The sequence below is a fragment of the Poromitra crassiceps genome (assembly GCF_964638095.1).
Source record: "Poromitra crassiceps genome assembly, chromosome: 8".
NCBI lineage: Eukaryota > Metazoa > Chordata > Actinopteri > Beryciformes > Melamphaidae > Poromitra > Poromitra crassiceps.
The window spans coordinates 20,470,958-20,494,460 of NC_139629.1; the positions used below are offsets into that span (position 1 = coordinate 20,470,958).

The 23,503-nt window shown below is 45.4% G+C and overlaps 1 protein-coding gene across 2 annotated transcripts in view; it reads left to right on the top strand.

Annotated features, from left to right (window-relative positions):
• Nucleotides 1–20,643, top strand: part of col5a1 (procollagen, type V, alpha 1) — a 134,219-nt gene extending 113,576 nt beyond the window's left edge. Inside the window, exons 44-66 of one of the 2 annotated variants that reach the window (XM_083641810.1) lie at nt 827–880; nt 1,024–1,077; nt 1,344–1,451; nt 1,552–1,605; nt 1,754–1,861; nt 4,403–4,456; nt 4,771–4,878; nt 5,637–5,690; nt 5,853–5,906; nt 6,023–6,076; nt 6,204–6,257; nt 6,424–6,531; nt 6,747–6,800; nt 7,205–7,258; nt 7,565–7,672; nt 8,064–8,117; nt 8,225–8,260; nt 8,393–8,446; nt 8,946–9,213; nt 10,380–10,492; nt 13,723–13,791; nt 16,681–16,914; nt 18,004–20,643. In XM_083641810.1, coding sequence (XP_083497936.1) covers nt 827–880; nt 1,024–1,077; nt 1,344–1,451; nt 1,552–1,605; nt 1,754–1,861; nt 4,403–4,456; nt 4,771–4,878; nt 5,637–5,690; nt 5,853–5,906; nt 6,023–6,076; nt 6,204–6,257; nt 6,424–6,531; nt 6,747–6,800; nt 7,205–7,258; nt 7,565–7,672; nt 8,064–8,117; nt 8,225–8,260; nt 8,393–8,446; nt 8,946–9,213; nt 10,380–10,492; nt 13,723–13,791; nt 16,681–16,914; nt 18,004–18,150 — 2,055 coding nt within the window. In that variant the 3' untranslated portion in view covers nt 18,151–20,643. Of the gene's footprint in view, nt 1–826; nt 881–1,023; nt 1,078–1,343; nt 1,452–1,551; nt 1,606–1,753; nt 1,862–4,402; nt 4,457–4,770; nt 4,879–5,636; nt 5,691–5,852; nt 5,907–6,022; nt 6,077–6,203; nt 6,258–6,423; nt 6,532–6,746; nt 6,801–7,204; nt 7,259–7,564; nt 7,673–8,063; nt 8,118–8,224; nt 8,261–8,392; nt 8,447–8,945; nt 9,214–10,379; nt 10,493–13,722; nt 13,792–13,856; nt 13,926–16,680; nt 16,915–18,003 lie in introns of both variants that reach the window. The other variant, XM_083641811.1, reaches the window with a different exon arrangement.
• The last annotated feature ends 2,860 nt before the right edge of the window (nt 20,644–23,503 follow it).

A 23,503-nucleotide genomic window follows, 5' to 3' on the forward strand; every position in this document is an offset into this window, starting at 1 on the left:
CCGTCGTCGTCTGGCGGGATTTACTTTAGGTTTGGAGTCTTTTTTTTCTCCTTCTTTTTTTGGCAAGCATCCCGCAGCATGGTGGCTGAAGTTCTTTGTTCTGGGCATGCCGGTGCAAACACGTCCAGAATGGGACTAATTTGCTATTCTATTTTGGCTGCTGGTATTGCCAATGATGACGCACCCGCCCCCATGATAAGCCCCGCTCAGATGGGAGTTATATTTGTCACTGTGGCACAGAAGGAGAAGTGAAATGCGCGCACATGCGTACACAAATCTCAAGACAAGTCTTTGTGGGGGCAGGCTAAGATTAAGTTAAGCTACAGTTGAAAGACATCATAGCGTTTTGACGTTACCCTCGGTTCTAGTCTAAACGCTTGGCATCTGGTTAAGCCGGTAAAATAGTAGAAACAGCAGTTTCGGGCGGATACAGAAAACGGTCTGTGCTCCCAAAACAACAAGACACTCAGGGCGCCATAATGAATACATGTGATGCGAGTTATCTAGCTATATAGCTAATAGACAAACATAAAATGAATTAACACCATATAAAAGCATCTTTCTGCGGGGGAACGAAAACACTGTAGCACAAACACGTGGGAGATCCGCCAGGTCTGGCGCCGGATCTGGGGCGGGTCTTGGACCGGAAGACCGAGCAGCCAGTAACAGATAGCAGGCTCTTCTCCTTTGAGAGACCCTGGTGACGCGAGGATACTCTAGTCTTCTCTGAGTGTTTGATTGAAATGTAACATTAGTCATTGTCAATTTGATCTCCTACATGGTTTTGTCTGTTGCCGCTTCACATTGTGATGACTCCATTCTGCAGGGAGAGCTCGGAGAGCCAGGCCAGAAGGGAAGCAAGGGTGACAAAGGAGAACATGTGAGTTGTTTATGTCTGGAAATTCATGATTTATTGATCATTTGACCCTCAGAGATTGTGAGTTACATGGTAAAGTGTATGATCGTCAATTGATCTGTTGATCAGTGGTTTTGTTGTGTTCTATTTCCTCGTCTTCCCTGCAGGGTCCCCCTGGTCCTACTGGCCCTCAAGGACCTGTTGGAGCGCCTGGTCCTGCTGTAAGTGTCTGTTAATTTCATATCCGATGCCTCCTCCATCTTTTGGGCCAATAAGCACCAAGCAGATGTCCTGGTGTCCTCATCTGACTGTGTCCCCTTCATCTGTCCTGGTGTCCTCATCTGACTGTGTCCCCTTCATCTGTCCTGGTGTCCTCATCTGACTGTGTCCCCTTCATCTGTCCTGGTGTCCTCATCTGACTGTGTCCCCTTCATCTGTCCTGGTGTCCTCATCTGACTGTGTCCCCTTCATCTGTCCTGGTGCACAGGGTGCTGATGGTGAGCCTGGTCCCAGAGGTCAGCAGGGCCTGTTTGGCCAGAAGGGAGACGAAGGATCAAGAGGATTCCCTGGACCCCCGGGCCCAGTCGGGCTGCAGGTGTGAATGCAAATGAGTAATAGAAACGATGACACTGGTGAAATGTTCTTGTAAAGAAACACTGACACATGATCGTTCATTATTTTTGCCAAATCCTCAGGGCATGCCTGGTCCCACTGGCGAGAAAGGTGAAACTGGAGACGTTGGTCAAATGGTAAGAGAATGAACAAGATGATGCACTGCGTATATATGGATGACTGTGTTATCGAGTGTATTCAACAATGCGTTAGACACATTATGAACAATATGTCGGAGTGGCATGTATACTCATCGTCAACACTCTCTCTGTCTCTCGCCCTCAGGGTCCACCTGGCCCCCCTGGTCCCAGAGGTCCCTCGGGACCCCCAGGGGCCGACGGCCCTCAGGGGCCCCCTGGTGGTATTGGAAACCCCGGTGCTGTTGGACAAAAGGTACGCTGCTTCTCTCTGTCTCTGGTCTGAGCACGTCAACTCCTAATGAGGACATAGTACAAAGCTAAGTGCACTCAGGCTCCTCAGCGCTCCACTGTGCAGCTTCTGAGAAGAGACAGTGTCTTCCTTGATGTGATGGCGTGTTATTCTAGCAAATGTATTATGCAGAAGACGAAGAAAATCCCCTCTATGAAACGAGACAGTTTCCATACGTTTGTCATGACCTACCTACAGTGCAACATCGGAGCCGTCTTTGTCAGTTTGACTCTTATTTTATAGCACGTTGGAAGTATGCTAGCAGCCTGATTGTCAGCTTGAGTGCATGCTGTAGTAAAGATTGTGAATGATGCCTCGTTGCGAGGCTGCAGCCATTAATATTTGATAGGGCTGCTTATATGATTCCCTCTTAAATGGGGCAGGATCGTTTTGTTCTGCTGCAGAGTGGCAGAGGCACAGACAGTCTAATGGGCAGCCCGTCTTCCCCGGCAGTTCTGTCACTGGGTGGAAAGAGTACGAATAAATAATCAGCGCCGCTGCACTTAAGATGCTAAGCTGCTGAATGCATTATTAAAGTTGGCTAGTTTTTTAAATCAGCTCTCACTTGTGTTCTTTCGTTATGAAAGGTCCATCTTGGCAGCAGCCTGCATTTTCTCATCACTTCCTGTCTGCGGCGACGGCGTGATTTGTTATATCTGGTCCAGTCAACAGAATCACCTTTTCTCCTTGGAGGTCTCTCTGAGGATGGCCCGACCCGTCCAAACAAACTCGCTGCTGTTTCAGCTAATCTGGCTTCTTTCATTAGCCGGCCCAGGCGACTGGGCTAAGGACTTTTCTGCAGACAACCAGGGTTGGGTACCGTTCATATTTGAACCGATACCGGTACCAGTTCCGGTACCTGGAATTATGTACCGGTACCCAACGGTACTTTTTTTTTTTTACTTTTTACTTTACTCTCTCCGTAATTATAAACATGTAATTTCAGTTTTTCAGTTTAAAAATATTTTTTTTTTAGAACATTTAACACACACATGCAGGTACCGGAATTTGGTATCGATAGATTTGACTTGAATTGGTACTCGAGTCGGTAGTACCGATGTAAAAGTACTGGATTTCGGTACCCAACCCTACAGACAACTCCCTCATATAGCAGTGACGAGCAACTCTCTCTCATGCTCACAGTAACCCCCCTGTCCTCAGCTGATTTTAAGGATGGAGTGGAGGGCCTGTGCAGCCCCCCCCCCCAGCTCTCCATGGGCAGACACATAACACTGTGTAAAGTCAGGTGCACACTCCTCCCCATACAGACACATAACACTGTGTAAAGTCAGGTGCACACTCCTCCCCATACAGACACATAACACTGTGTAAAGTCAGGTGCACACTCCTCCCCATACAGACACATAACACTGTGTAAAGTCAGGTGCACACTCCTCCCCATACAGACACATAACACTGTGTAAAGTCAGGTGCACACTCCTCCCCATACAGACACATAACACTGTGTAAAGTCAGGTGCACACTCCTCCCCATACAGACACATAACACTGTGTAAAGTCAGGTGCACACTCCTCCCCATACAGACACATAACACTGTGTAAAGTCAGGTGCACACTCCTCCCCATACAGACACATAACACTGTGTAAAGTCAGGTGCACACTCCTCCCCATACAGACACATAACACTGTGTAAAGTCAGGTGCACACTCCTCCCCATACAGACACATAACACTGTGTAAAGTCAGGTGCACACTCCTCCCCATACAGGAAGACCAGTCGTGCTTTTGACGAGAAGATGTACCGACTGCTACAGTACATCCAGACAGCCAGAGGAGAGCAGTGGGAAGGCAGCCAGGTGCTAATTTAGAGTATCGGCGGATGTGATTGGTGGATGCTTATCAAAGCACAGCTTGGGATTGGCTGGCCTCGGGGAGGGGGGCTCTTTCCTTCCTGCCTCCCAGACAGGACACGAGCTAACATTTTCTCTGGGAACAGGTGTGGCAAACTGCCTCTGCATCCCAGTAGGGGATGGTGGCAGCCAGGCTTATGTGACAGTGAATAACGACGGCACCCAGGGCGCCGGGAGAGTCAACAGGGCAACTATCCAATAAAGACGGGGGGGGGGGGGGAGAGGAGAAGATGTATGGGCGTCGGCCGGGGAGAGGCCTGAGGTCAGCGTGCTGCCTGCTCCAGCCACCATATCTGCCCACACTTGATGGATTGAAATCTCTTGTGTCATCTCTTTCTGTCCCCAATTGGGTGACCAAGGGCACTGGGCAGGCGGGCGGGCGGGGGCTCCTGTAAACGATGTGATCTGTAGAACTGTGCGCGTTCAACAAATGGCCTTTCTGATATTCTATATGTTGTTCCTCTCATTTTCCTTCTCTCTCTCTCTCTCCCTCTCTCTCTCTCTCCCTCTCTCTCTCTCTCTCTCTCTCTCTCTCTCTCTCTCTCTCTCTCTCTCCCTCTCTCCCTCTCTCTCTCTCTCTCTCTCTCTCTCTCTCTCTCCCTCTCTCTCTCCCTCCTCTCTCTCTCTTCTTCCAGGGAGACTCGGGTGAGGCAGGAGAGCCAGGTCTTCAGGGAGACGTCGGCCCACCAGTAAGTGAAACAGAAGCGATTTAAAGCAGGGACAAATCAGTATGCGGCGCACTACGGGAAAAGTAAAGCGCTACGGCAAAAAGCAACAATTAGCTTCACCACCAGCGAAAACGAACGATCCTCACCAAGGAGCTCGACTACAAATGAGCTTATATCTATAATGGCCGTTGAGTATTAATGAGACTGTTCATTTTCCATTTCTCAGTACAGTGTTGGACGTGGCCTTTGCCGACCTCCGTTTGTTTTCGAATGTGTTTCCTAAATACGTAGCCTCTCTGAATTAGCAGTGCTAACGCCGCCGCCTCTCATCGCAGGGTCCGAGGGGAGAGCGAGGAGAGAAGGGAGAGGGCGGTCCTGCTGGCGCGGCTGGACCCCCTGGTCCTAAAGGTCCCCCTGGAGATGATGGTCCCAAAGGCAGCCCAGTAAGTTTCTCTTCCACCTTTGTCTACAGCCAAGCTTGTAGTCATCACATCACATATCTGAATAAACCTACAGTATAGTATATCTGCAACAGTAGGCCATGTCTATCTATCTATCTATCTATCTATCTATCTATCTATCTATCTATCTATCCATCCATCCATCCATCTATCTATCCATCTATCTATCCATCTATATATCTATCCATCTATCTATCTATCTATCTATCTATATATCTATCCATCTATCTATCCATCTATATATCTATCCATCTATCTGTCCATCTATATATCTATCCATCTATATATCTATCCATCTATCTGTCTATCTATCTATCTATCTATATCCATCCATCCATCCATCTATCTATCCATCTATCTATCCATCTATATATCTATCCATCTATCTATCTATCTATCTATCTATCTATCCATCTATCTATCTATCCATCTATCTATCCATCCATCTATCTATCATCTCTCTATCTATTCATCTATCTAGCTATCCATCCATCTATCTATCATCTATCTATCTATTCATCTATCTAGCTATCCATCCATCTATCCATCCATCTATCTATCTATCCATCTATCTATCCATCTATCTATCCATCTATCTATCTATCTATCCATCTATCTATCCATCTATCTATCTATCTATCTATCTATCTATCCATCTATCCATCTATCGATCCATAATTGAACTAGAGCCAGCAGCATATTTCAGTGCATGTTATAATGCAGTGTGTATTGATTTCCAGGGTCCAAGTGGTTTCCCTGGTGACCCTGGTCCCCCTGGAGAGACCGGCCCAGCTGTGAGTAGCAACACCTCATCAGCCGATACTGTTCAAATGTGTTGCTACTGCTGCCAGTGCTGTGTGCAAAGCATCTTTGTCACAGTTTCATTGTTATGGATGCGGTGCTGCGGTGCAACGTGACTGTTCTGTTCTGTTCTGTTCTGTTCACTCCTTATGCAGGGTTTAGACGGCCCACCTGGTGACAAGGGAGATGACGGAGAGGCCGGTCAGGCGGTGAGTGTTGTGTGCCGACGCCGTTGTGCGTCCTGAAATGCAATTCCTATATTGACAATTTTAACTTTAAAAAAATGCAAAATGCAAATAGTTTTATTTTCAAAATGTGTTACTAGGGTTCCCCTGGACCCACTGGAGAGTCCGGTCCCTCTGGCCCACCAGGAAAGAGGGTAAGTAACGTTGCTGTGCTGTTCTCCCTCCACATCGTTGCGTAAATATGAACAAAACATGGTCTCTCGTTGTATTTCAGCGGGTTAATCTCTCGATATCTCTTGCTGTCATTTCTCTCCTGATTAGGGACCCCCTGGAGCATCAGGACCTGAAGGCAGACAAGGAGAGAAGGGACACAAGGTAGAAAATGCTCAGAACTCCTCTAATATAGATCTAATACAGATCATCTCTCTTTCCTTCTTCCTGCAGTGTACCAATCATAGACTGTATCAATCAAGTAACAGTTACCCCCAAAAAGTCTCAATAATTACAAATGGTTTGTCTGTGTCCTGCTTCTGTTCAAAAGGGAGAATCTGGCTTGGAAGGTCCCCAAGGAAAGACAGGTCCCGTTGGTCCTCAGGGATCACCTGGAAAGCCCGGTTCTGAGGGACTCAGGGGTATCCCCGGTCCAGTTGTAAGTACGGCATTTCTGATCGCACTAGTTTGTCACAGTCCCGTGTTGGAGCTGTGTAGCCCAGTTTGAGACGACACACAGAGCAAATGTAGACAGCCTGTTCCAATAAAGTGCAGGATGTAACTGGGCCGCGCTATTTATAGAAACCAATGTTTTCTTCTTTTCTTGAGAGCGTGCTGGATACAAACTTTTGTCTAATTGGTGTTTCTGTGCAGGGAGAGCAAGGTCTACCCGGTTCCCCAGGCCCAGATGGACCCCCAGGACCTATGGTGAGTAGAGATGACTCCTGAACTTTGAAGCAAGATATCTGATCAATCTGGATCCTCACTCAACTCTCCTCTCTTGGTTCCTCTCCTCTCCTCTCCTCTCACTCTCCTCTCCTCCGCTCTCCTCTCCCATCTCCTCCTCTCCTCTCTCCTCCTCTCCTCTCCTTTCTCCTCCTCTCCTCTCTCCTCCTCTCCTCTCCTCCTCTCCTCTCATCTCATCATCCTCTCCTCTCCTCTCCTCTCCTCTCCTCTCCTCTCCTCTCCTCTCCTCTCCTCTCCTCTCCTCTCCTCTCCTCTCCTCTCACTCTCCTCTCCCCTCTCCTCCTCTCCTCTCACTCTCCTCTCTCCTCCTCTCATCTCCTCCTCTCCTCTCCTCTCATCATCCTCTCCTCTCCTCTCTCTCACAGGGTCCTCCAGGTCTGCCCGGTATGAAAGGAGACTCTGGCATCAAGGGAGAGAAGGTAAGTCATTTAGTTGCCTGCTCGTGTGCTTTTCCTCTGCTAATATGCTGGATGCGTTGATGCACTGGATTAAGTAAATAACAAAGACTAATGGTGCTTATTCACCAGCTGATCGATCAGATCTGTTGTTTGCCCCCAGCCATCAAATCATTACCTTAATGATTTGGACTGTGTGCCAGATAGATATATTATCGGGCTAAATGTGTGTGATGGTTATTGACTGTTGTATTGACGGCGTGTGTGTGTGTGTGTGTGTGTGTGTGTGTGTGTGTGTGTGTGTGTGTGTGTGCTGTTCTCTGTCCTCAGGGCCACCCCGGTCTCATCGGTCTCATCGGACCCCCAGGTGAACAGGGAGAAAAGGGCGACAGAGGTCTTCCTGGTCCTCAGGGAACAGCTGGACTCAAAGGAGACAATGTGAGTTCAAACTCGACAAAACCGGACGATTTTCGAAGCAGCTTACATGGGAGCACATAGCGGTTGAAGCAGCTTACATGGGAGCACATAGCGGTTGAAGCAGCTTACATGGGAGCACATAGCGGTTGAAGCAGCTTACATGGGAGCACATAGCGGTTGAAGCAGCTTACATGGGAGCACATAGCGGTTGAAGCAGCTTACATGGGAGCACATAGCGGTTGAAGCAGCTTACATGGGAGCACATAGCGGTTGAAGCAGCTTACATGGGAGCACATAGCGGTTGAAGCAGCTTAAATGGGAGCACATAGCGGTTGAAGCAGCTTACATGGGAGCACATAGCGGTTGTAACGGGACATAATAGAGTGTTGCTCACCGTTATTTTTCCTTCCAGGGTATCGCCGGTCCTTCAGGTCCACTCGGTCCCCTCGGCCCTCCAGGATTACCTGTAAGACTATGTTCATCATGCATATTGTGCTATGTGTGTATCTGAATGGCATGCAGCGTTTGAGCCAATATTGATTATTGATTACTTGGTTGTCTTCATGTCTATAGGGTCCCGCCGGTCCTAAGGGAGCTAAGGGATCATCGGTAAGTGGATTCATCAGAAAACAATAAGCGACATTCCTCACACGACTCTGTGGGTCTCCTCAAAGTGTCTACAGCACTATTACCTGCAGATTCATATCTAACAACAAACGTCCTTTTCTCTGTCCTGCTCAGGGTCAAACTGGTCCAAAGGGAGAGACTGGTGTTCCTGGACCTCAAGGTGTTCCTGTAAGTGAATCCACCACATGTTGGGAGTTGTGTCGTCTGTTTCATTTGATCCTAAGTACAGTAGGGCTGGTCGGTAATTCAATATGATCGTTCTTTCTGCGGAATCATATCGTGACGATATGAAGATAATTTTAATATCGAAATTTGACTTAAAAACAGATCAAATGAGGTATGGATGGTAGGAATATAATTTGAAAATGTCAGTTTTGTTCGACATCACACCTAACATTACCATTCAGTTCAATGAGATTACTGTAACATTCATTTGATTATTTAACGTGATCTCGACCTGCACGTTATTTTGTTTTTCATTTTTCTTTTGATCCGTTTCTGTTTTTAAAGTGTACAAATAAAGAAAGCTCAACTAAAACTAAACTAAACCACATCTTCCGGCACCGAATCCTCAGGGCAAGTCAGACTGCTGTTCTTTATGCTATCTGCATCCCTCGCTCTTACTCATATACTGTGTGTCTCCTCCTCCCTCCATCTCCTATAACAGGGCCCTCCTGGAGATGTTATCCACCCACTTCCCATGCAGGGCTCCATGAAGGGCAGATCGCGTAGGAGCATCGACGCCAGCCAGGTCATGGACGACGCGGCCATGGACGCCAATTACAAGGACTACGACGACGGCATGGAGGAGATCTTCGGCTCGCTCAACTCCCTCAAGCTGGAGATCGAGCAGATGAAGCACCCGCTGGGCACGCAGGCCAACCCCGCACGCACCTGCAAGGACCTGCAGCTCTGCCACCCTGAGTTCCCTGATGGTTGGTACCGCTTTAAGGCTGCAGCATACAAGCTTTGGCCTCGAGGCAGGCAGTGTTTTGTCTGACCTCCTGCCCCCGAGTTGTTCATGCTCGGGAATCTGTCCGTCGTCTTGATGAGCAATCTGCCTCTTATCCTGTTTCTTACCACTTTCTGCTGCAACCCACAGCAAACTGTATGTGCCCCAAAACCTCCTTAACAATCATTGAAACGCCGTTTGCAGGCAAACGAGGGGATTTAGGCTGATAATGTATAATTATATACTACTTATTTATTTATTTATTTATTTATTTATTTATTTATTTATTTATTTATTTATTTATTGTTATTTTAATGTAAAAAAATAATAATAACAGACTGAGGCTGCAGGCATACTGTACTGACATATCCAGTCACTGTCGGGAAATACTTAGGCCTAAAGGACTGTGAACTTATGTAGTATGTGTACTGTAATTGCACTCTCTCTGTGTGTCTCTCCCACTCTCTCTCCCCCCCTCTCTCCCTATGTCTCTCTCTCTCCCCCCTCTCTGTCTGTCTCTCTCTCTCTCTATGTCTCTCTCCCCCCCCTCTCTCCCTATGTATCTCTCTCTCCCACCTCTGTCTGTCTGTCTGTCTGTCTGTCTGTCTGTCTGTCTGTCTATCTCTCTCTCTCCCTCTCTGACTGTCTGTCTCTCTCTCCCCCTCTCTCCCTATGTCTCTCTCTCTCCCCCCTCTCTGTCTGTCTCTCTCTCTCTGTCTCTCCCCCCCCCCCCCCTCTCCCTATGTCTCTCTCTTTCCCCCCTCTCCGTCTGTCTGTCTGTCTGTCTATCTCTCTCTCTCCCTCTGACTGTCTGTCTCTCTCTCTCTCTCTCTGTTTCTCTCTACCCCTCTCTCCCTATGTCTCTCTCGCTCCCCCCTCTCTGTCTGTCTCTCTCTCTCTCTCTATGTCTCTCTCCCCCTCTCTCCCCCCCTCTCTCCCTATGTCTCTCTCTCTCCCCCCTCTCTGTCTGTCTGTCTCTCTCTCTCTCTCTCTCTATGTCTCTCTCCCCCTCTCCCCCCCCCCCTCTCTCCCTATGTATCTCTCCCCCCTCTCTCTCTCCCTCTCTGACTGTCTGTCTCTCTCTCTCTCTCTCTCTCTCTCTCTGTCTCTCTCTCTCCCTATGTCTCCCCCCCCCCCTCCTCTCTGCAGGCGAGTACTGGATTGATCCTAACCAGGGCTGCTCTCGGGACTCCTTCAAGGTGCACTGCAACTTCACAGCAGGCGGAGAGAGCTGCATCTACCCAGATAAGAAGTCTGAAGGGGTAAGTCAGGCCACAGAATTATAAAAGGGATAGATGTATGTACGTTGCATGTACAAGTAACCTACTTGTACAGCAGGTGGCGGTAAGCACGCTGAAGGTGTCAGCGACCCGCCTATAAACCGGGAGAAGAAGAAAGCTGGCGTTGGCTAGCTGTTAGCTCTGTGCGCTACGTTACTTATGTGGCAATAAAATGCCACTGAATGACCAGATTGATGTAATGGTCACGGCCAGTTCGAGTCATGCTGTCTCCATGAAGCCCACCAGCTTTGATATCTGTTGGCTAGTTGTTGATATTTATAACGATAAAATAACATTACGTTATATCGATGTGGACAACCCGCTCAGCCATTTCCGCTCTGAGAACGCCTCCTCGACTCTGATTGGCTAAATGGACGGTGACTATGCAGCCATACGTCCATCCAGAAAAAGTTCAGCCCTCTTGAACTTTGCTGTCCATCAAAACGTATGTAAATGTGCTGGATACATACGCTTCATGGACAGACGGACAGCTGTGTTGAAAATGAATGGAAGTGAACAGAGAAATGAACGCAGATGGACAGACACCACGGATCAGTGTGGCCACACCCCTTACACCTACTGTATGCATCAACATGGTGCACGCACACACGCACACACACACACGCACACGCACACACACTCACACGCACACGCGCACACACACACACACACACACACACACACACACACACACACACAGGTTGACGATGCAGCAGCAAGCAGAATGGTGAGAATGACGGTAGTGTGATGATACGGTAGGGAAAAAAGAAGGCTTTCCTTTTCTACTATTCTCAATCCGCAGTTCACCATGTGATTGACAGTTAAATAACGTTATACTCTATACTCCAGATAAGGACAATTGTATTTCCCCCCCTCATGCCTGGGACTAACTGCCATGCATATAAAATAACCTGATCGCCTCGACACTGTGCTATATGCAACAGTAACTCCATTGTACCTACTCATGTACCCATATAATTAGCCTCCATGACATGACCTGGTGTGCTGTTATGACCGAGGTGATGTGGACAATGAGTGAAGAAGCCCTCCAGTCCCCCAGAGGGCAGCAGCCCCCTTTTGTCACATTCTTATTTGACTAACATGCTCAATCTCATCCTTTTGTTTTGACTTGACAGACTGCAACAGCAGGAGATAACTCCTTCATTCAAACAACACACATTCACATTAACTCTTTCAACACACACACACACACACACACACACACACAGTGTGTGTGTGTGTGTGTGTGTGTGTGTGTGTGTATATACGTGTATGTGTATATATATATATATTTATATATATATTTATACACACAGACACAGAGTGTGTGTGTATGTGTATATGTATATGTGTATACATACATACATACCGTACATACAGTACATACATACGTACATACATACACACATACATACATACGTACAGTACATACATACATACATACAGTACATACATACATACATACATACATACATATATACATACATACATACATACATACATACATACATACATACATACATACATACATACATACAAACAAACATACAAACATACGACATACATACATACATACATACATACATACATACATATATACACCACACCATTTTTTTCAGGTCATTAAGGACTGACCTCACTGGTTCACCTGTAAAGACCTTTGGCAGGTGACAGGCACGCTGAGAAGATGTCTGGTTCATTATGCATGGGTGTGCAGAGAGGAGGAGAGGAGAGCGGAGCAGAGAGCAATGAAACATTGAGAACACCGTCTTTGACAAGTCAGGGGATCTGTAATGGCATAGTGCTACAGCCATTTTAATGATCCCACTCACCAGCAGGCCTCCGAGGAGTCGGCAGTTTGCTTAAGCTCGGAATAATGAAGCAGACTTTCTTCCTTTTCATAGCCGGCTGGTAATGGGGGGGGGGGGGGGGGGGGCTGCTCTCATTTGTGCTGAGGTGAAAGGGAACGCCTGCGCTGTCAGTCTCTGTGTCAGTCTGTCTGTCAGTCTCTGCCCGGAGACTTGACATGCTGCACTCGCTCACACGGAGACAGTGAGAAACACTCGTTATAAGAGAACATACTGTAGTGTAGTACTGTATCGTGCACATACATGGTTCACACTAAAGCCCATTCCATCATGGAGAGAGTTGCATCACGGTCACGTAAGGAAAGTCACCTTGAAGGCAGCGGGGGCTCTGATGTATGCCGCCTCCCGTCGTGACGGGATCTCCGGCCTGTCATCCATTAAGGCATTACGCTATTGATGACAGTTCCATATCAAATCCCTCCCTCTAATAGAGAGGCAAAGTGACCGCCTACTTCCTGCTTCAGCACTGTACCAGAGGTTTTCATCCGCCATTTGTTTTCCCATAGACATTTCGTAAAGAAATGCGTATAAAAATAGTTTTACTTACCAAACGGTTCAGATATATTTAGAAAACAGGAGAGAGCACATAACATTTCACTCGGGCCGAAACGTTTTTTTTTTTTTTTTGCAGATTCAAAGAAAATATTTTTTCGATGTCGTTCTTTTTATTTTGGTCCGATGTGAAATGTTCTATGGTCTCTCCCGATTTTAAATATAACTGGTTTGATGAAGTAAAGCTATTTTTTATAAGCATTTTATGAAATGTCTATGGGAAAATAAATGGCGGATGAAAATCTCTGGTACAGTGCTGAAGCAGGAAGTAGGCGGTCACTTTGCCTCTCTATTAGAGGCACATTCGTCACTGTCACAGCTGAAGCCATTAGAGCTGTGCCCCTGTTGGCCAATTCACAGCTTCTAATCGAATGGCGTAACAAAGTTAGTGCTCCATGGCTGCGCCACACAAACACTTCACAGCGGGTTCGGAGGCCTATAGAACGCATTGCAGGCCGTCCTTTCTTAATTAATCACTGTGTACTCATGAATTTTTCAGCGGCAATTAGCCGCCGGCTAATGTTTGCACTGTACAAAAATGGCATAATGGCTTACTAAGTTGCTCTACATGTAGCTGGTTTCCGTTCTGCTCCGTGTCACCCAAGACTCTTTCAGGTCCGGATGCCTCCACAGAGGACGCAGAGAAGGAGACAGAGGGGAGAGGGCTGGCAGAGGGGAGAGGGCTGGCAGAGGGGAGAGGGCTGGCAGGAGGGGGTGGGGGTGGTGCTACCGGAGCTGTTTCCCTTCTTTAACACTGCTGTTTTTCTCCCATGTTCTGATCCACGCCCCCAGGCTAGGCTCACCGCCTGGCTAAAGGAGACCCCTGGCTCCTGGTACAGTGAATACAAACGTGGTAAACTGGTAAGCGCCGATCCCAGCTTCCCCCAGTCCCTTTCCCTTCCCTGAACGCCTCTCATATTTTACAGAGCAAAATGGCAAAATGGCCCAAAGACCAGCCAGGCACATGGTATAGTCACTACAAGAGAGGTTCCCTGGTAAGTGGCCCCCCGCCTCAGGTCCCAGAGGCCCGGCTGCGGCCTGGGTCTCTGCGTGCCCGGGGCTCTGCATGCTTCTGGCACTTGCCCGACAGAGTATGTTGGCACCTGGCTTGTGGTTTGTTTTTTTACGTGATTGCGATTGCATGGTTCAGCACGAGCTGCACTCACCTTCAGTCCAACACCAGCAAGTGATGCTCTCACATGGAAGTGGAGGAAAGGTTTGTGGACCGATACAGGCAAGGCGAAACGAGTGGGTTTGGTCTCGACGGCCATTGAAGTAACACAGTGGTTCTCAAAGTTTCATGTCAGGAACCCCTAAACTGACACAAATTACTAATTACTAATTTCCCCCCGGGATCATTAAAGTCTTTCTGATTCTGATAGACCACAGATCACCATTTGATACGATTTTGTCCCAGGGTCCCCCCCCCCCCCACAATCGGATAAGATTTTCTTTTATTACAGATCGTGTACAGTATGAAACCCATGACTAAAATAGTCATACATTCTGTCATTCTCTTACGTATGGCTAGAATTATAGTGAAAATAAATTATTCCCCTTTTTGCTGGGGACCCCCTGGAACCCCCCCAAGGACCCCTGGGGGGGTCTTCCCTGCTCCCCGGAGCCCCCTTTGAGAACCACTGGTTTAACAAAGAGAACACCCATGCGCATTTGAACAGGATGCACTGTTGCTGCACTGTGAAAATCCCTGTCTGCGTATCCACTCTGCCTTACCTCTGCTACATGAGGAGAGCATCATTAAGTGACTGTGTGCCCCTGACACTCACAGAGATAGCTTAGTCTATAAACGTGTTCAAAAACACCCAAAAGTGAACACACCAACGCACAGTGCTCGACACATTTGAATTGTAGTTCTGGAAGTCAGAGTGAGCGGTCTTAGCAAGACAAACTATCCTCCAAAATGGTGGAGAAAGATGATGTTGGTGTTGATCTCACCTTCAGCGCCTCCCTCAGCCACTCCTCACATCTGGTCGGAGTGGCATCAGAGGACTGAGACAAAAAGGTCAGGCACTCAGTCACCACCCAGGGGCTTCTGGGTAATGTACTCAGTCACTGTTGACTTGCGGCTGTGATGATAAAGAGGTAACGTTTCCATGGCGATGTAGGGCTGGATCTACACGCTGTGGGTAAGGAGCGGTGGTGGTGGGGGGGAAGACAAGAGCAGGGGGGCTAGCGAGCCACGACGGAGTAGTGGCGCTGGTCCCAAAGGAGCCACATTGCTGACACTCAAACTTGACCTGCCGAAAACACAATCTGCATACTTTAAAAAAAATTGACATTAATTAACGAAAATTATTGCATAAATAGGCTTTGTAGTTGATTGGCCCGACCTGTTATTGTCAAGTTTGAGTGTTGGGATGCTGAGTTTGTAAGTGTATCTTTGCGTGTGTGTGTGTGTGTGTGTGTGTGTGTGTGTGTGTGTGTGTGTGTGTGTGTGTGTGTGTGTGTGTGTGTGTGTGTGTGTGTGTGTGTGTGTGTGTGTGTGTGTGTGTGTGTGCGTGCGTGCGTGCGTGCGTGCGTGCGTGCGTGCGTGCGTGCGTGCGCGCGCGTGTGTGTGTGTGTGTGTAAAAGAACACATGCAAACTCTGTGGTGGCTCTGGCACTGCTCTGCCTGCATGGCATGGATCCTGCATGTGCTCTGCTCTCAGTAAGTCCTGTGTGTCTGAAAGAAGAAGCCAACATGTGGAGCACATGGAGTCCTGATGGTTGGTATGGAAATACAGGACACTTCTACCACTGCAGTCTCTCTCACGGACATTAAACCAAAGCAGGACTGGTTCCAAACAACCAGGCTGCATCAGCCACCATTAGAAAGTATTACAACCAGCCTAAAGGGATAGTAATGTTTTGTATAACAAGGGGAAGAAAGATAAATTATATTTTAATTGCACACAAGCACGTGCCATTATCAATTAAGATCATTTTGGTTTTGCATGTTTTACCATAATTTGCTCATAGAGCTGATATATTTGACACACTTTCTTAATTGAGGCTTAGATTAATTGTTTAGTCATGCTTATTTGATGCTACTAGGAGGCTAATTTACCCATATGAAACAGTTTAGAGTACAACTGAACTCCAACAATGAGTCTTTGGAAAGCCTCCCGCACTCCTTTGGAGCTGAACTGGGAGCTTCTCAGAGATGCCGACAGTCTCAAGACAGAACCGAGCCCAAGAATCCTCTCCATCACTCCTAAAGCCAAGGAGCTGAGACACGTACATCCTCCCTTCAATAAATCATCACCTGATTGGGTTGTTAAAGAAATCTTTCACTGGAGACCAGCTATAGTTCATTGCTCTCCACCTCTTTACATAATAACATTTGCACACAAACGCATACATTACCGACATGCAGTGAAAGATGGGGCCAACATGCGCCGTGTCACAAAGGAATCGATGATTGATGTCCCGGAATTTTTGTCAAGGCCACCAGGGGGCATTGTGGCTGAGTGACAGTGCATTCTCTGCTCTGCATCCTCAGACCACACTGGCTTCTTCTGCTACTGTTGTCAATAAGACATTGATATCTCAACACACGGCAGTAAAGCAGCAATTCAATTTACCAGTCACAAATTAGATCTCGACGTCTCCCAACGGACTGCATTGTGCCGTATAAAATATGACAGTGTGCTGTGTCGATTTGATTCGTGCGTTCATCCTGTGTCTACTCGTGCTTCGTACTGGTTCGTTCCCGGTGCTAGAGACTCCCGTCTGTTTCCCTCCTTGTAGCTCTCCTACGTGGATGCAGAGGGTAACCCCATCGGCGTGGTGCAGATGACCTTCTTGCGGTTGCTGAGTGCGGCGGCCAGACAGAACATGACCTACAACTGCTACCAGTCAGTGGCCTGGCACGACCAGGACCAAGACGGCTACGACAAGGCCATCCGCTTCCTGGGCTCAAACGATGAGGAGATGTCCTACGATAACAACCCCTACATCCGCGCCCTATCCGATGGCTGTGCAGTAAGTCAGGGGGGGACACCTGAGGCTGTGGGCATCACGTGTGTGTGTGTGTGTGTGTGTGTGTGTGTGTGTGTGTGTGTGGGTGGGTGGGTTTGCTCTTGTGGATAGAGGTGGAAAGAGTACTGTCAAATCCTACTCAAGTACAAGTATTGTAAAATAAATAAATAAATAAAAATAGCCTATAAGTAAAAAAGTACATTTGCATTACTTTCAAAATTATTCATATTTTAATTATTTACCATAATAATAGACTACTTGCACAACTCCACTACTTCCTGAAATGAGTAGGGCATCTTGGTTTTCTGTCCTACACTATTGGATGAACTGATTAATGTTAGGTGTGCTGACTGCTGCAGTCACAACAACAGTGAGCAGGCACACCTGACATTAATCAGTTCATCGTGTAGGACAGGAAACCAAGATGCCCTACTCATTTCAGGAAGTAGTGGAGTTGTGCAAGTAGTCTATTACATTTCACACATCCAGCACATGTAACCAGTGTTACCTATAAGCTGTCCCAATGCAATGTCATTAACCAGGAAGAGAAAAAAGTATTCAGATAGTGTATTGTTGATCGTCTACGCCTGTCTAATTCAATTGGCCAGTCTTGAGCGTGAGTATAATTTCATTGGCCACTGCACGAGCCATTAGTTTGGGTGTCCTAAATGCGGACGTGATTCTGGACCTGATAGCGAGCAGTCCCAATGCTACAGTACCGTGCTGTTTTCATAGTGCGATGTGCAAAACAAAAATATTAATTTACTCATTTAGTCAGTGTACTTTTAAAAGTAGCAAAGTAGAATATTATTTAAATTACTCAAGTAAGAGTAAAAGTATATCATTATAAAGATAATTAAAAGGTACAAATCCACACAAAAAAACGACTAACAAGAGTACTTGTACTTGAGTACTTTACACCTCTGCTTGTAGACATTGTCAGAAAATGTTGTTTTTATTTTTTTATAGTGGTTCAGTCAATGAAATGACTACTTATTTGTGACGCTCTTATCTCAGAAGAAAATCATATTTTTCCCCCCATGTAGTAAGTAAGCTTCCTAACATGTCTTTTTTTCTCCCTTCTCTCCACAGTTGAAAAAGGGCTATGAAAAGACTGTACTTGAGATCAACACACCAAAGGTGGAACAGGTGCCGTTTGTTGACATCATGTTCAACGATTTTGGCGGTGCCACACAGAAGTTCGGATTCGAAGTGGGTCCCGTCTGTTTCATGGGCTAAGACTGTTTACTGAACAAATGGAGAAAAAAAAGCATTATTTTTGTTTTCTCAGAAACAAAACAAATGAAAAGAATAGGACAATTTCTATTTTGTAAAAAGCAACTTTTTTTTTCTTCCAAAAGCAACAAGTATGAGTAAAATACAAAAAAAAAATATCAAGATGAGAACACAATGAAATTCTATAGGAATTGATGAAAAACAAATAAGAGCAACCTTGAAACCTCAGTGTGCCTTCTCCATCACATGCAAGTTTTGAAACTGGATGTCAGATCCTGCCTCCAACCGCCCCCCCCTACCCCCCCCTCCCCCATACATACACACAAACACACACACACAACCCCAGCCCCATTTCAGCACACTCGATGTAGGTTCATTTTTGTCCCACACAACGAAGGCCACCCTGAGAGCTGCACCTGTTTGAGGAGGTCGCAGCATCATGGACTCCATCACGATTTGGCTGCTTTCTTTCTTTGGTTTTGATCTCCTGTTTTCCCTCATCTCCCCCCTGCTGTTTGTTTTGCTCGTTCACTACGGGAGCTTCGTTTGTGCATAATTGTCTCCTCATTCTCTTTGGAATGGACCTTATTATATAAATATATATAAATAATTTTTATGTTTGTAAGTACATTCTGTATATTTTTTTTTTCTTCCTGCTAATGTTTATTGGTTCTGGCTTCAAAACATGCATGTGACTTTCTCAATTGTGAGGTAGGAGATGATGGTTATTGGGATACATCTAAATTACCGTAATACATCTAAAGTGAGAGATTCGACTTGTAAATTGGGGGGAAAAAGAAGAAAGGAAAAAACCTGGGGGAAGTGCTGTCTTGTTGGCCTTGTTGTAATTTAAGAAGCGAATGGAAATAAAAGAGGAATACAAGCTCTGTGATATTATGTGACAGTTTGATTTGCATAAAAACAAAGAAAACATTCCTCCTGTGGTGCCCTCTTGAACAGAATGCCTCTTTTGGTGGCAGTTGGAGATTCCACTAACTTAATAAACAGCTTTTATTTTGTTTTATTTTTTTCTTCAAATACTTATCTATCCAACTATGCAATGGGAGATGATGTCACATTTCAGCGAAAACACAAAGAAATCAAAACTTAGGTGCTATTTTTCTCTCTTCTGTGGTGCTACAGTATGTATTTTTTCTAATTTGTGTTGTTTGAATGAAAGAATATCGACGGCGATGATCGTCCGCCACCGTTTGCCCCCTCGACTGTCTTAACCATCACCTCTGACACGGAGGATCTTTGCTGCATCCATATTTATGTCCGCCGGGTGGCTTATGCATGCCATTTCTCTACATATCCATCCATAGATCAGTGCAGCGTTTCGCCGTACCTTATTTCCTGCTTCTGTTCTACTGTTGCTTTTGCATATCATTGCTCCAAGACGATGCATTTTGGATCTTATGGTCAAAGAGTATAGAAGGCAAGAGATGAAACTGGTGTTTTTTTTTTTGACAACAGCGCTGCTACCATTTTGGTCTGAAAATGCCTCTTTGCGCCAATGGGACAACAGCACAGAACCATGACAGCCAATCAGGGGCAGAGTAGGGCGGGTCTTGCTAAGAAAATGGGTTGCTCCCCATGTTGCAATGGAACGACCTATTAGCCTTCAGTTCTTATCAATGTAAGTTCTTTGTTACTGTTGGGTGGTTTGAGCGATGGCTCATCTTTACCGCATCGAACTTTTGGAGCTGAGAGGTGGATGTGTGTCTGTTGTGATGGGGGTGTTTCTCCCTCCTGGTGGTCCAAAGCACATGGCCAAGTTTTGTTTGGTATGTGAAACCCTAAAACAAAGCTTTTCATTTGCATAGCTTTAAGCCATAATGGCCCTCTAACCTATGTTTTGATTAGGAAATAACTTGAAATGGCTTTGTACTTTGTCCAGAGTTACACCTGTTTTGCAATTTAAAAAAAAAAATAAACAAATTAATTTGTGTATAAAGTAGAAGCAGTTCACCAGGTTAGCCAGAAGAAAAGCTTGTTTTTAATAGTTTGGAGCTTTAAAATGACTTGTTGGCTTACTATTTTTGCCCTTATTGTAGTTATCGTCTTTGTTCAAACTATGCACTCTGTATGCTTGTGACCACTAGTATCTACCACAGAAATTTCACAGCCCTCCATACTTAAGTTTGTTTTGTTTTGTTTCCTTTTTTACCTTCAGATATGTGACTTGAACCATTTCTGTTAAGACTCTTTTTCTGTCAACTCATTATGCTTGTAGATCTTTGGTTTTTATTTGTCATTGTGATGCAGTATGCCAAATTTAACACTTTTCTCTCAATAAAAGGACAACCCAATTTTGTAAATTTTCAGAACCAGCAGTGATGCTGCCATTTTTTTGTTTTGTTTTTGTTGTGTAGTTTTTACGTTTGTCTGTTTGTTTGTTTGATTGTTTGTTTTCACAGTCTTGTCAAACCTGTGTAAGGATAAGAGGATAGAAGATATATTGGTTTTTATGTCAATAAATTCAAGTTTACTGTGGCCATCCACTCTTGTATGTCTTTTGAAGCATTAAAACCTATCTGTATGCATGAAATTGTAAAGTTTTTTTCTCTTGTTATATTTTACAGTGGCATGATCTCCAGCCCACGTCATCAAGATACATCCATTTTTAATGCTAGTGATGAATGAAAGGTCATGTCCACTATTGTGAAGTGGAGAGAGAATGATGATATTGTAACTCTCTGCCAAAGCCAATGTTCATTTGTAGTATATTTATTGTATTATTTAAAAAAATAAATGTTAAGTGACACCATAGTGTAATTGTAAGAGGCCCCCTCTTTACATGCACTCTGGGACAAAGTGTTTTGTGAAAAGGTTATTAATTTCCTTCGTGCTCTTTAATAGTTATTTTACACATTTACTAGACGTCAACACATAAGAGTTGTTACGTTACGCCTTTAATCAAACCTCTCAGTGTTGTTGGTTACATCCACTTGCCTTCATGTTGACTACCTCTGGGCTGTGTGTGCGTGTGCACGCGCGCGCGCGCGCGCGCGCGCGTGTGTGTGTGTGTGTGTGTGTGTGTGTGTGTGTGTGTCTGTCTTGTGTGTTTTATGGTTGAATGTAGACTATTTGAGTGCTGTGTGGAGGATGAAATGTCTATGTGAATATGTGCCACACAGTGTGCCAGGTAAGGCTAATCTCAGCTGCACTACAGTATAATAGTGTCCAACAGTTTGAGCTCCACAGATGTTCATGCGCTGGAGAACCCAGTCACCACCACCCAGGATCAAGAAGATTTCCAAGTTCAGAGCTCGCTTGTCTCATCAGTCATCCATGGACTGTTTCCTGCGGGTGTCTCCAACACAGACTCTTCCTGGATAGGTATTCTTAGGCAGCTTTGTACTTCTGTCACATCAAGATTATTTGTATGGAGGGTTGATTAGAGGGAAAACAGTATGGATATGTTTGGAATATTTCCCGATTAATGAAAATAGTTGATTTGATTTTATAATGGTTCCCCTTGAGACTGTATTTTATATGCAAGATTTCCAAATGATCATAAAAAATTTACTTTTTTAACCATAATTTCCACCAATGAATGGTCACCCCATAGCTTTGATTAAGTTGCCGGTAGTAAGGATGAGTTGCAGCGGTGCGATGTATCATTAGCAGTGTCGGGCAAGTTACTTTCAAAATGTAATATACTACATATTACTACCGGTAGTTACTTTCATTTGAAAGTAATAAGTTACTTTACAATATTAATGTGTGTGTAGAGTAACTCATTACTTATGACACTACTTTTGCATTACTTTCACCAAAATAACTGCAGTAGCAGAATGACATCGCCGCCCCGGAACCATCCCGAAAAATAATTTCAACCGCCTTGAATGGTCCAAAATTCTAAATGTTATCCTTTTCCTTTGTTATTGTCATCTATAGTGGTTATTTGCATAAAAACACACAGTTTGATTAGGAATGATTGTATCTTTATTTAAATATGTGCTTTGATTTTTTTTTAAAGTAACTAATTTGTAACTTGAGTTACTTGACAAAGTAACTGGTATAATATTACTGAAATCCTACAAGTAATAAGTTATCGAGTTACTGCTAAAAGTAATATATTACATGTAATACGTTACTTTTATAATGAGTTACCCCCAACACTGATCATTAGGAGAAAACGATGCACAGTGCAGATCAAGCCGAGCACAGCAAAGAATGTTGTGCACGACTCCCATGATCAATATTTCATTCAGTGTTTACAGGACGTACTCGGGTCGGGACGATCAGAGTGCATGGATCCTGCTGAGGCAGCATCATCTTGGGTGAGCAGAACCAGAGTAAAAGTTAACCCCCCCCCCCCCCTCTCATCTGTACACAGCTTATCTTTAAAAGAGGTTCAGCAAATTGTTTATGAAGTACAATTGCACTGTGTTGCAACTCTCTTTCATTTACACATTATTAGCATGCTTCTGACCCTTGGGGAGGGTTCTCACTAATCACAATTTTTTTATTAAAGTATAGCAAGGCAGATTCTGAAAGTCTTTTCAAAAGCTCATTTACAGTACATTCAGGGCAAAACGCAGGAATACTGCGCTTCGGAAGGAACACGCGCACAATTTGGCACCAAATTAAATCAGCCAAACAACCAAACAGATATTTTCATGTTGTATTTCTAGATCTGCAAAATGCATTGCATGCACCAATGTGCTTCATTATAATGAAATGAATTAGAACAGGGCAGCAACTGAAGGGAGCACAGTCACCACCGTAGCAGTCACGAGTCACTAGGGCAATGCAGATCATCATTAGGGCATCAAAGAAGAGCCTGGAAAGAACTCTGGAATATGGAGGCATCTAGGATTAGACCCATTACTGGACCAACCTGTGATGTGCTGCCATGACCCAAAACCTCTACCAGAGCCAGCAAAACCCCCTCTGTGTTAGAAACCTCTACCAGACCCACCAAAACCCCCTCTGTGTTAGAAACCTCTACCAGACCCACCAAAACCCCCTCTGTGTTAGAAACCTCTACCAGACCCACCAAAACCCCCTCTGTGTTAGAAACCTCTACCAGAGCCACCAAAACCCCCTCTGTGTTAGAAACCTCTACCAGAGCCACCAAAACCCCCTCTGTGTTAGAAACCTCTACCAGAGCCAGCAAAACCCCCTCTGTGTTAGAAACCTCTACCAGAGCCACCAAAACCCCCTCTGTGTTAGAAACCTCTACCAGAGCCACCAAAACCCCCTCTGTGTTAGAAACCTCTACCAGAGCCAGCAAAACCCCCTCTGTGCTAGCAAAACCCCCTCTGTGTTAGAAACCTCTACCAGAGCCAGCAAAACCCCCTCTGTGTTAGAAACCTCTACCAGACCCACCAAAACCCCCTCTGTG